Source organism: Pteropus medius, unplaced genomic scaffold, assembly GCF_902729225.1.
Source record: "Pteropus medius unplaced genomic scaffold, Ma_sr-lr_union100, whole genome shotgun sequence".
NCBI lineage: Eukaryota > Metazoa > Chordata > Mammalia > Chiroptera > Pteropodidae > Pteropus > Pteropus medius.
The window spans coordinates 16357841-16370838 of NW_024351543.1; the positions used below are offsets into that span (position 1 = coordinate 16357841).

The 12998-nt window shown below is 33.1% G+C and overlaps 1 protein-coding gene across 1 annotated transcript in view; it reads right to left on the reverse strand.

The window, feature by feature from the left end:
• Window positions 1-12998, reverse strand: part of RBMS3 (RNA binding motif single stranded interacting protein 3) — a 264594-nt gene that overhangs the window by 82648 nt on the left and 168948 nt on the right. Inside the window, exons 8-9 of the mRNA XM_039843482.1 lie at window positions 11150-11246; window positions 8829-8879 (exon numbers count right to left, since the gene is read on the reverse strand). Of these exons, the coding sequence (XP_039699416.1) occupies window positions 8829-8879; window positions 11150-11246 (148 nt within the window). The remainder of the gene's footprint in view (window positions 1-8828; window positions 8880-11149; window positions 11247-12998) is intronic.

Below are 12998 nucleotides of genomic sequence, written 5' to 3' on the forward strand. Positions count from 1 at the left end.
TAGGTTCTCCTGGGTTAACCTACTAGAGAGATTAATCTTTAAAGCCAAATAAAGTGTCCCAATGACATTCTGAAAGGCAAGAAATAGAAAATAATATTTTTAATATTTTGAAATACTCTCAATATTTGAACACGTTCAAAACTGTTTAATGAATATCCACATACTTTATATACTGTTAAGTTTTCAGATATGAATGGACATTTCTTCCAATGTACTATGAAAGAACAAATAGTTTTATAGACTATCTGTACCCTTATCTTTAATCCTTCAGTGATTTCTGAGCAGTTTCTGTTGCCGTGGCAACATTTATAAAAATAAATATATTATCCTATCACTGTATGATTGTGTTGCCCTGGTAACTTGCTATTTTCTAGATAGTTTGACATGGGTTTTACTTTAGCTGCATACTTGCTTTCTCTAGAGGTAATCTATAAAAAATAAGGCTTTACTAACTTGGATACTTAATATTTTGTTTCTATTTAATTATATTTAGCATGTTAAACAGCTACTAATAATGTAATGTCAACATCTTTACATCTTTACAAACTGGCAAATTTTGTTTTACTGATGATGTGGTGATGAAGAAATCCTAACTACTCTCGAAGGACACATTGGGGTCTTGTATGAATAGAACTTTTCCTGTTAGCTGTTTCAGTCTTGTGTTCAAAATATTGTGTCTGAAGTTCTAAAAAAGCAAAATGTTATTCCTTGAGCTGTTTTTAAGGTCCATAGTAAAATAACATAAAACCGCATGCCAAAAGATAGGTCATAGGCACACATTTGGTTTTGAAGATTCAATATTGTAAACTATATAAATATCTAACCAATGTACTGTATACTCAAAACTAATAATAAAATAAAAATTTTAAAATATATGTTAATAAAAATAATTAAAATATAATTAATCACAGATACATTAATAAAATAGATAAAATAAATTTTAAAATCTCGATATTTTTTCAAAAGAAATTTGATTAAATACAACATTTACACTTGTCTAAAAAACAAAAAATAGTGGCATTCTCGTTAAGATAAAAAAATAATTCAAAGCCTATCCTGCAATACAATTGAACAAGAAATCAATTATGTTTCTATACACTAATAACAAACTATCAGAAATAGACTACTGTGAATAGTTATACACCAAAAAATAAAAAAGGACACTCTAGAAGAAGTAACTGTGTTCTTAGGAACATTCAACCTATCAAAACTGAATCATGAAGAAATAGAAAACCTGAATAGACCGAACACTAATAAAAAGACAGAATCAATAATCAACAAATGCCTGACAAAGAACATTCCAGGACCAGATAGCATCACTGTGAATTTTATAAATATGTGAAGAATTAGTATCAATTCTTTTAAACTCTTTCAAAAGAGAGAAGAGGAAAGAGCACTTTTAAATTCATTTCACAAGGCCAGCATTACCTGGATACCACAATTAGGCAAGGGCAGTACAACAAAATATTATTACAGGCCAATATCCTTGATGAAGACAGATTGAAAAATCTTCAACAAAGTATTAGCAAATCAAATTCAACAATACATTGAAAGAACCATACACCATGATCAAGTGGGATTTATTATGGGATGCAAGGATGGTTCAACATCCACAAATCAATGAATGTGATATACTACATTAACAAAATAAGGATAAAAATCACACAATCCTCTCAATAGAAGCATTTGAGAATATTCAATATCCATTCTTGATAAAAACTCTCTTTATTATCTCAATATAATAAAGAAACCTATATATAAGAAGCCTACAATTAACATCATACTCAATAGTGAAGGCTGAAAGCTGTTCCTGTAAGATCAGGAACAAGACAAGGATGTTTGTTCATTCTTGCCAACTTTATTCAACATAGTACTGGAAATCCTAGCCAGAGCAATTAGGCAAGAAAAAGAAATGAAGACATCTAAAATGAAGAGGAAAAAGTAAAAGTCACTATTTATAGATGAAGTGATATGATATTAAGAAAATCCAAAAACATGTACTCAAAAAACTGTTAAAACTAATAGACAAATTCAGTAAAGATGCAGGAGATGAAATTAATATACAAAAATCAATTATGTTTCTATATAATAATAACAAACTATCATAAATAGAAATTAAGAAAACAACCCTATTTACAATTCTATCAAAGAGAATAAAACATCTAGGAGTATATTTAACCAGGATTATTCAGCCATGAGAAATAAGGAAATCCTTCCATTTATGACAACATGAATGGACCTTGAAGACATTATGTTAAGTGAGATAAGCTTGTCAGAGAAAGACAAATATTGCATGGTATCACTTATATGTGTAATCTAAAATGAATGAATGAAGAAATAAACAAATAAATTCAAATTCATAGAAACTGAGAATAGAAAAGCGATTGCCAGGGGTTGGGGGTAATAGTGAGAGGTTGGTTAAAGGGTATACATTTTCAGCTATAAGGTGAACAAGGTCTGAATATCTAATTTAAATCAAGGAGACTATAGTTGATAAGACTGTATCATATATTTGAAATTTGCTAAGAGCATAGAACTTAAATATTCTCACACACACAAACAAAAATAAATATGAGGTAATAGATGTTGTATTAATTCTACACAGTGAGAATTCTTTTACAATGTATATGTGTATCAAATCATTATGATGTTCACTTTAATTATCTCACAATTTTGTCAACTATACCTCAAAAAAGCTAGAAAAAATCTTGAGTAAATGGAAAGATATTTTTTCTTAGAAAAATTCAATTGCATATATGTCATATTCTTAAATTTACCATAAGTTAATATGTAAATTCAAAGTGATACCAATCAAAATTTTAGTGAATTTTTTAAAATTTCACAAACTACTATTAAAGTTATTCTGGAAGTATGAAATAGCTAGAAGAGAAAAAATAACATTGGAGATAAGTTATATCAAGTATATATGGTATTATAAAGTGACAGTTATTACAATAGTAAAATAATGGTCAAAAAATAGATCAACAGAATAGAATAGAGTGAAAAAATACAACCAAAGATATAGATCTATTTTATGAGAAAATTTGTCATAAAATTTTATATCAGTGGAAACATATAGATGATATATATGGTAGACATTTTTTATGACAATTTGTTACCAATTTGGGGGAAAAAAAGTTGGATCATAATCTCATCCCATGTTATAAAATAAACTCTAAAAGTAACAAAAATTTAAAATAAAATACAAATTTTATTTCAATTATTTTGAAATTAAATTCAAAGTACACTGGGAAAATATCCAGATTGTCTATGACAATGCTAACTTACTAATTGCAATAAGATCTTTTAAAAATAAGAAGAAATTGATATCCAAAAAGATGGATGAGCAAAGTAAATAAGTTGGAGCTCAAAGAAAAAGAAAATAAAATTAGTCAATAAACATAAGAAAAGTAACTCAACTCCTCTATGATTCTGATAAATAAAAGTAAAACATGAATAAGATACTATTCACTATTTATCACATTAATCAAATATTTGAAACTTGAAATTACCAGGTATTACTTGAGATCATAGGAAATAGACACTCTCATTTAAAGTGCAATTTGATAATAATGTGTATCAAATTTTAAAACCCACATACATTTTGTACCATAAATTCATCCTACAGGTATTTTCTCACAGGTGCTCAATATTAGTCTTGAGTGTATGAGCAAGTACGAGATGCAACTTAAAGGATTATGAATAAGAAATTGGTTAAATACCCTTTGGTGCATTTATATAATTGCATATTATGAAATGTTAAAGAGTGAGATTGATCTATGTGTGACTCATGCAGTGACATCCAAGACATTCTGTTATGTTGCAATATAATATTTGTATAACGATCCTGTATATATCTCAAAAATAGACACGTATTTACACACACACATATATATATTTTTTTCATATGCATACAAAAATTGGATGGTGATGTACAAATTTGTTTACAAAGTTTACTTATGGAGGGTAGAATCGATGCGCAAAGGGGTCCTAAATCGAAAGGCTTTTCTGCTCTATGCACTTATCAATTATGAACCTTCGATTTCATTGTTTAAAGTTTTTTTTCTAAAGTCTTTTTAGATTGTTTTTGAAAAATTATTATAGAATTTGGAAGCTAACCTTGGCAAAGCTGGCACTATTTTTTTTGTTGTTGTTCTATTTTGTTTTTACATTAGTTAAGCTGTCTAAGACACTTTCTGTGGCAATAATTTTGGTCATGTTCACTTCACCCGACTTTGAAAGGAGGTGATACTCAAAAAGAAGCTGCTCTTCCTAAATTTATTCTCACTCATTTGAATTCTCTTCTGGTCTACATGGGTTAAAGTTGCTCTTGTTTCGGTTTTGCTATGTAGTTTTAACAAAGATTTGGCTTGGAGATTTATATTTACCAGGCTAACTCCTTAGATAGCAAAAGCATTTTTACTTTAATAATGAACCTAGGAGGATTAGGATTTTTACTCAGCTCAGGTGTTGGATTTAAAAAGATAGTATCTGAAAACCTTGCTTTTTGAACAGAATTCTAAGGATTTACATATTCTTTCCAGATTTGGTGAGGTGCTTTTATAGAAAACACACCTACTAATTTGGGAGACATGACCTCTAAAATTAAGCCTTCAGGCCTTAACCGTTTGAAGGAAAAGAATGACTAAACCAAATATTCTGGAGCTTTCTTAAAGTTTATATTTACACTTTAAATGTAAACTTAAGGTTTATTAATCATAAAAGTCATAATTTAGCCATGCATAGTAACAAATCATCCAATGATTCAATAAGGGCATCTTGCATTTCTTAGAATGCTGTAATTAGATAACCAATTTGTAATTAAGGAAAAATAAAAGCTAACTTTTCTCCTTGAGATAAAATAATGCTAACCATATGAAGAACAGAAGATTTATGATTCAAATGAACCTAAATAAAATTTAAGAGAATGAAACTATGCTTCTTCTTGGGAACTATCATCTTTTCTCCTTGTCAGCACAGATTTAACAAAATATCCCACGTATTGCAACAGGAATTTCAATTGTGCATTCTTATGAGATTCCAGTGTGACGTGCTACTATGCAGAGTAGATATTTGGTACAATCCATCATCTATTAAAATTCTGTCAGTGTAATGGTGAGATTTCAGAGTATAATACAGAACCCTGCACTGATTGCATTGACAAATCAGCACTTTTACTTCTTCACGACAAAAAGTGAATTCCTGATTTAGTCCAACAGTGCTCTCTCCTCAGTGTCTGTTCAGGTGAACAACAAAGTGCAAACAGAAAAAACTTTTGCTGCCCTAAGTGGGGTTTGACAGCTTTCCAGGGGATCTGATAAAGTTCCAGAGTCTGATAACTGACAGAGAACTGTTTTCTTGCACAAACACCAGTATGATAGCTCTAACGCAGGCAATTCCTAAATCTACAAAAAAGTACATTACTCACAACTTAGAAAATTCAATCTCCAAAGAAGCAAACTTAAATTGCAAACTTCAGCTTTATACTTATGCCTTCTGCTCTCTTGTTTCTTTACCACTCTCTGCCCTTCTTTCCATCATTTCATTTCTCTCTGACAGTTTGTCGCTTCTCCAGTTTGACCATTTTCCACCCTGGTAAAGACCAGGGGCACTGTGCTCTATTTTATGACTTTCTGAAGGAAACCTGGTTGAGATCTTTGAGTCTTTCAAGTTAAGACAGAAAAAAAGACAGAATGGGCTTCTGGTTCCAGTGCATTCATAGTGATGGGGGGAAGTTCTATAGCTTCTACATGAGATTTTCTACATGAGATTTTCTCAAGATGGTAGAAGAGAAAATGTGAGAAAGAAGAAAAGCTGTAAGCAAATCAGAATTAGGGCAACATATTTGAGATATGTAGATCCTGACAACTTGAATTTATTTGTAAATTAGATTCCAGTCACTGATATAAAAAAGGTACCCGATGGGCTTTTTAAAAGAAGTATTACGTGTTGAATGGTTTGGTAAGTAAATGAAATAAGTACCAATCTAAGCAATTTGTCTTATTTATAGCTGCAGAGGCTGTCTCCACCAAGCTCATTAGCAAAGGAAGTTCAATAAGTAGAATGAATGTGGTAGTAATAGGCGATTATTGTTTAATCTAAACTTTCTACACCAATACTCATTTTTATATAATTGGGCTAATCTAAAGCATAATCTGCAGTCTACTCATATATGTAAATAATAATATAATTTATTTAGTGTTTGCTGTTTTCCAGGACTATTTTAAGTGCTACAATACCTATTTTATTTAATAAACAAAATGCATAATTATTTAGGTATTATTATGTCCATATAACGGCTGATGAAAACAGCTCAGAAAGTTTAATTTCTCTAAGTCCCATAGTCAGGAAAGGCTCTTTATCTCAAACAGCCTAACCAAGAATCCATGCTATTAATCATCAAGTCTTTCATTCATTCTTTTGAGATCCAGGTGTTTTGTTTTTTTATCTGAGATTGCTTAACTACTTTTATATTTTAGTATCATAGAGTGATTATTTTAACCTTCACTTTGATGATGAAACTAAGGCCAGTTGGGTAAGGTTACTTATACAATTAGACAACCAGTAAGACTGTTGCAGGGCAAAGTTTGAGGATGTAAACTCTGTGTTTCCATGACACTGTTCAGCCAATTTTTCCATCTTAACGACAACAAAGTGGTAGATGGCCGAGCCACCCCTCTTTCCAGGAATCTGCCCCAGCCACAAACATTGCATTTCAAACTGAATGATCTAAGCTCAAACATGATGACAGTCTAGTCATTGGAAATGATAAGATATCAGTGAGCAGTAGCCATAGCAAGGCGTATCCAAAGGGACAAATTAATACACACACACACACATGCACACACACACACACATGCATACACACACATACAGAGCCTGTGCTAGTAAGACATCCCACAATGGGGCTGAATCTATGCTAGCACAGAGGAGGTGGTAATGAAAAGTTTTGCCAAGTTCCTGAGTGATAGTTGAAATAAAGACACATACAAACATTTTCCCTTCTCCTCACGGCTCTAGAAATACTATCTTACATACTTTGACATCTGGCAAAATATACAGATTTTGCCAGATGTGTGCATTCCTTTTGGCCACAACGAGATGATGCTTAACCTCAGTGTGAGGACTAAGCTAGCATTAGTGCTCTATAGATGAACACATTGTTTTTTTTAGAAGGCAGTTGTTTCCTTTTAGAAAGTCTACTCTTTAGAACTTGGCAGGACATCTTCCCTTTTCCTTTGTTGGCTCAGTCTGTGCTATACATTGGTTTGGCAGCATATATTGAATTCTACCTCATGACTTGGACGGGAAAGTGTATTCATTGTATGATGGTATGATTTACAGAACATAGACCAGATGAACTCAGGAAGCCCCCAAAGTGTGGAAATCACAGAAGGATTTGCAAAATATAGTCTGAAGTTCTGCTGTAGTAAGCCGCATATATTTTATTCTTTAAATAAAAAACAAACTATCAAAACATTAGTAGCAACATGGAATGTTCCTTATTTTTAAAAAAAAATGGAAAAAGCTCAAATATGAAAAACAGGTACCGTGATTATTTGAGTCTAGGAAGTAGATGCTTGTGTATTTAAATATAAATATAAATAGGTAGCACACATTAATGACCACGCTTCCTGGTCATTAATGTGTGCTACCTATTTATATTTATATTTAAAAGAGTTGAAATGTAGTATTGCTTCTACTTTTTACAACTAACACATTCAATAATAATAAGGATAATGGCATTAATAGTATACTTAAAAAATTATTTTCCCATATGAAACACTCTCATGTGATCCTCCCCCAAACCCTGTTAAATACAATAATAGAAAAGGAAACAAAGGCAGAGATGTGAGCATACCCTGAAGAGTCCACCAGAGACTGTGTCACCCAGCTTTCAGTCTAAGGCTCCTCCCCTACCTCACACTATCATGAGTATATTGCTATTGAAATCTGTTTTGTACATCTACAGAGCTAGAAAACCTAGAAGAACTAGACAAAGATAAATGAAATCATTAGCCTTCAGTCTAGATTCTAATGGAATATGTAATATTTTTCACTTGAGACTGATGTAATATTATTCCACAAAATGAGAAATCTAGCAAGTAGGAAAATAGAGTTTTAATATTTTTGGAAGAAATTTTCCACTAAAGAAGAAGAGAATAGCCTTAGTTAACATAAAAAAATATCTACCAACCTTTCTATCTATTTGTATCTCCATCTATTAGTAGACAACTGCCTTCCTATTTCAAATATATTGCTATGAGTCAACACTTGCCCGTGATACCGAAATTCACTCTCAAAGCACACTAAATTGCATTAGAAGAAAACAAACATAAGAGAAGGAGAAGGAAAACAGAAAGGCTTTCCTCTTATGATAGATTTAATTGTTCAGAGCTCAGAGTTCCTGCATGAAGTAGAAATTCCCTATTCATAACAAATAGTAGGCATCAACTCGAGACACTGATTGCTGTGACTACTATTTCCTCCAAGAAAGTTTATCTATTATCTATCTATCTATCTATCTATCTATCTATCTATCTATCTATCTATCTATCTATCTACTATCATCTATCTATCTATCATCTATCTATCTATCTATCTATCTATCTATCTATCTATCTATCTATCATCTAATCTACCTACTCTATCTCAATCTATCTATTGTACATGCTTTTGTAGAATTTCAGGAACAGCTTTTTATCTGGAAAATATGGCTGCCTGAAAGAGATATGGAATCTAACACAAGCCCCAAAGCTTCTATGCATTACAAAAGCTTGCACTTGGATAATAGAAATATTTAGCCTCAGGTGACTGAGAACACTTACTGTTGGTTGCATAACGTATGGCGGATGAGGCATCCATGAAGTACTCTGGACCTATGCATCAAACAGCATTTATTAGCACAAAGCAATCACAGAGGGAACTTGGTTCTTGTGTTCAGTGGAGTCACACTAGGTCATAAGAAAGTGGAGTCCATCTGACTTTACAACTAAGTAGTGCTCAACACTAAGTATAGAAAGGACATTCTTGGACCTGATTAATTTGGTCCCTGAAACATGATAAAATGTAAAGCAAATTCCTGCTTCACTGGAGCTAGCTGCAATGCCTATATGGACCAGGCTGGGCCCTGGAGTGTATATTGAGGATGGTGTTGGAATTTAAAGTATTAGGAGGCCTCAGGGACTTCCTATTTAGAGGTCAACTCCCATGAATATCCAGGCAAATAATAAAAGAGGCAAGAGTTGACTGCTAAAACTTCCTCTTTTTTTTTGTCATTTGTTCTAACTTTAAATTCTCAAGTGATTCCCCTCTTGGAAATAAGTCCAAGTGGTAAAAGCTAGAGTAAGAATTAAAATGATCAACCAGAAATTTTGGAGAATGCTTTGGGATAAACCCAAGTTAAGCAAGTTTGTGACTTTTCTCTCACAGTAATTGGTATGGCAAATAAAAATGAGTATTAGAGCAAGCCAGCGGTTCTGAAATGTATCTTAGTCAAATGAGAAAGTCAGCTTTAAGAGCTGACTGTCACATAGAAAACCCTGAAGATTTTGTTTTCGATATGTTCACACAAGTAAAATTGCCAGTGTACTCCAGATTTAAAAAAAAAAAAAGGAAGAGGTAGTGAAAGGTGAGAATCAGCAATATAGGAAATTGCTCTAATTCTTTTTTTTGAGAAACGAGAGCTGGGGTTAATTTCCACGTAGGAGCTCTCCCAAGTGAAATCATTTTTCTGCGGATATTTTATTCATGTCACCAACGTGCTCTACACTGGGGCTCAATGGGTGGTCTTGGCTGAAACAGAGGCCAAGATAAGGAAAAAAAAAAAAGGCTAGATAAACAAAATACACATTACAACCAGGCAGGCTTGCAGGAAGAACAAAAACTGAATAGCACCTGCACATAGCCCTGTGGGTCCCAAGGAAAGGCAATTAAATCAGCTATTCTGAGGCCCTCTAATGCCATTCACACGAAAGTCTATTTATTCTGTTCACCCACCAACATGTATCAAGAATCTAAGTGCAGAAAAAGAATGAAAATGAACTGCTTTAGGGGGAATCAGTTGAAGAAAAATGTACATAGTCTCAAGTGTGATTCCCTGACAACTGGGACATCCTGAAATGAAGTATGTAGCGGCTGAATAAGGTGACACTTGTCTGAATTAGGAGTAGTCAGCAACATTACAGTTTTACCCATTGTAAAACATCCACCCCCACAATCTGCAAAATGTAGGGAATCGCATTGCATGCACACACTTGCACGCTCTCTCACTCTTTCTCTTTCTCTCTCCAAAGTTTTTAAAAATGACACTAGATACTCTCTATATGTAACATTTATAGCAATTTCTAATTAGAAGAATTGTTTGAAGAACAATATGAGGTAAAGAGAAGTAGGGAGTGATATCACATATTTGATATTTGACAATTCAAAGAAATAGGATAAGAATTTTTTTTTTTTTGAGAGAGAGAGAAGTATGACTATTTCAATCGCTTGTGTACATAGAATTAACTAGCTACAACATCTGGCTTAGGACACACATGGAGTCTCAGATTTTCTTGTGATTCAACATGTGGAACCTTTGAGGTCTCTTTTGGCCTCTTTGGCACTGAGAATGAAATAAGAGCGGAAGGTAGAAATAATTTTTACCACTTTGATAATCTTTCCTTTTTCTTGGGAAAAATGATTTTATGTCTATCCACATAGATTTACATGGATACACAGGACAACTGTGAAAAATGAGATGACAATGATAAAATATGCTGATGAAAGTACAGGGAATGCTAGGAAGGTGCTTTTAGAAAAGACACACAAGGAAATGTGACAACCAAAATAACAAACAACAAACAAAATAATTTCTCAGTGGTATGAAAGCTGTACTAAAGTTGGCTGGAAAATAGTGTAATCATGAAAACTCAGCAGGGAGAATAAAAAGCACGGTGGATTTTATTATTCAGTGAAATAGATGCAAACAGGCCCTTGAAAGAAAGTGTAGGCTAATTGATAACTTGAGGATCATTACATTAGGAGGTGATTAAAGTGTTTGAAAAAAAAAGTTTTTTTAAAAAATTCTACTGTGTCCCTTTTGTCTTTATGTAGTCAATTACTGGCAAGAAATATCTTTCCTAAGGTGCAGGTAAATCGGACATACCTGGTATGTGGAGACAGGGGAAGCAGCAATGAATGGCGTGATAGATGTCTGTGGAATCATGCGGTTGGTTGCAATACTGTACGGTGAAGAATAAAATCTGCAAACAGAAAACAAACAAACAAAAAAAGGAGATTCATAAAGCTGCCGCATGCCTGGTTGCTAATCAAATGCTACCAAGCACTTCTGGGAAAGACAGAGTTCCACTCTCACGTTTTCCATCAACTTTTAACAGGAGCATCCAGGAGATTTATAGTATTTGATTCCACTAAGAGAAATAAATCATTCTGAACAAAAATGACAAAGTTGAGTCATTTTATAATATTGGTTGTACAAAATCTCTTTTATGCCAGGGGAGTATAATAGAATGTTTAACCAAAGGGAGAAAGAAGCCACGGGCACTGATTTTTGTTTTGTTTTGTTTTGTTTTGTTTTAAGCCACTGCTATTCTAAAGCTCTTTGAAAGAAAGGCAAAATGATAGCACCAAACTTTATAAAGGTGGTTGATATTACACATATACAAATGGCATCTATCTTTTCATTCAGGAAATAGAATCAGCTCCAAAGAGTTTTGGAGAACTTGTGCTAGGCGTGACTCCATACCCTCAGGCAGAAACTAAGCTAAATACTTTCTCTATGAAAAGAGAATAAAGCACACAACTTGTGTCTAGGTGGGGATAGAAATATTTGGAGGATTCAGTCATGCCATGGATGGTGATTCTGTAGTTATGTGTAGTTATGTACTCCTGTAGACTGTGAAAAGCACTGAGTTTTCTAGTCCTCCAGGGCCCTTCATTGAACAATTGTAGAATGATACTGAGCAAAATCAGGGCTTCACAAATCAGAGGAGGATGATCCTTCTATAGTTCTATTAAAGGGCAGCTTCCAGGTACTGAAATCGATGACACACCCATCTTCACTTAGATGATACCCTTGAGTCCACAAGTTACCTAATGCTCAAATTCTTCAGCCTAATTTTAAATTATGCTTCTTCCTTCATGTCTCACTGGTAAGTAAAAGGCTAGAGTGGCCAGCTACAGAACGGACAAAACAAGGTTGCCTACAGTGAAGTATTTCACTGATGTGAGGATAGATTGAAAAAATGTGTATTAGGGATAATGGGATTATTATTTCACTTTGCCATAATGTTAGTAAAAGTCAACTACTACTTTTTATTATTATTATTTTTTAATAGTATGATATTGTAGTTTTGGGCACAAAAGCCTCATCACCCCTCAGGAGTCACTGATATCTTGAACAGAGAATCTCATGGGTTACCTTTATAAAGAAGCATTTCACAAGACTCCCATTGAATATAGGACAGCAGGATTTCAAGGTTGCCAGAATTCAAGGAGGAAATTATTTAAGCTTACATTATATAAAAGTCTCCAAGCAAGTGTTGGGGAACTATAGTCTCAAATTTACTTTATCTAGCTCTCAATAAAGATTATAACTTCATACTCCTTTGCTTAAAAAATATGTATTATAGCTGAAAAAATTACTCCATTAAACATTACATTCTTACTAGTCATATCCACCAGACCTCTAAATTTATAGTTGTGCAGTTTGAAAAAAGTTATTGACTCTGCACCTATTAGAACAGTCTTTTTTTTTTTTTTTTAAATGACAATACTAGTGCTGGCAAGGATTCAGAGAAAGTGCAACTCTCATTCCTTGCTTGTGGAAATGCAGAATGGTACAGCCATTGTGGGAAATAGTTTGGCACTTTCTTATAAAGTTAAACATACACATAACATATAACCCAACAATCTCACTGATAGGTATTAACTAAAGATAAATGAAAATGTCTGTTTACACAAAAAAATGTAACGTAAATGTTTATAGCAAGTTT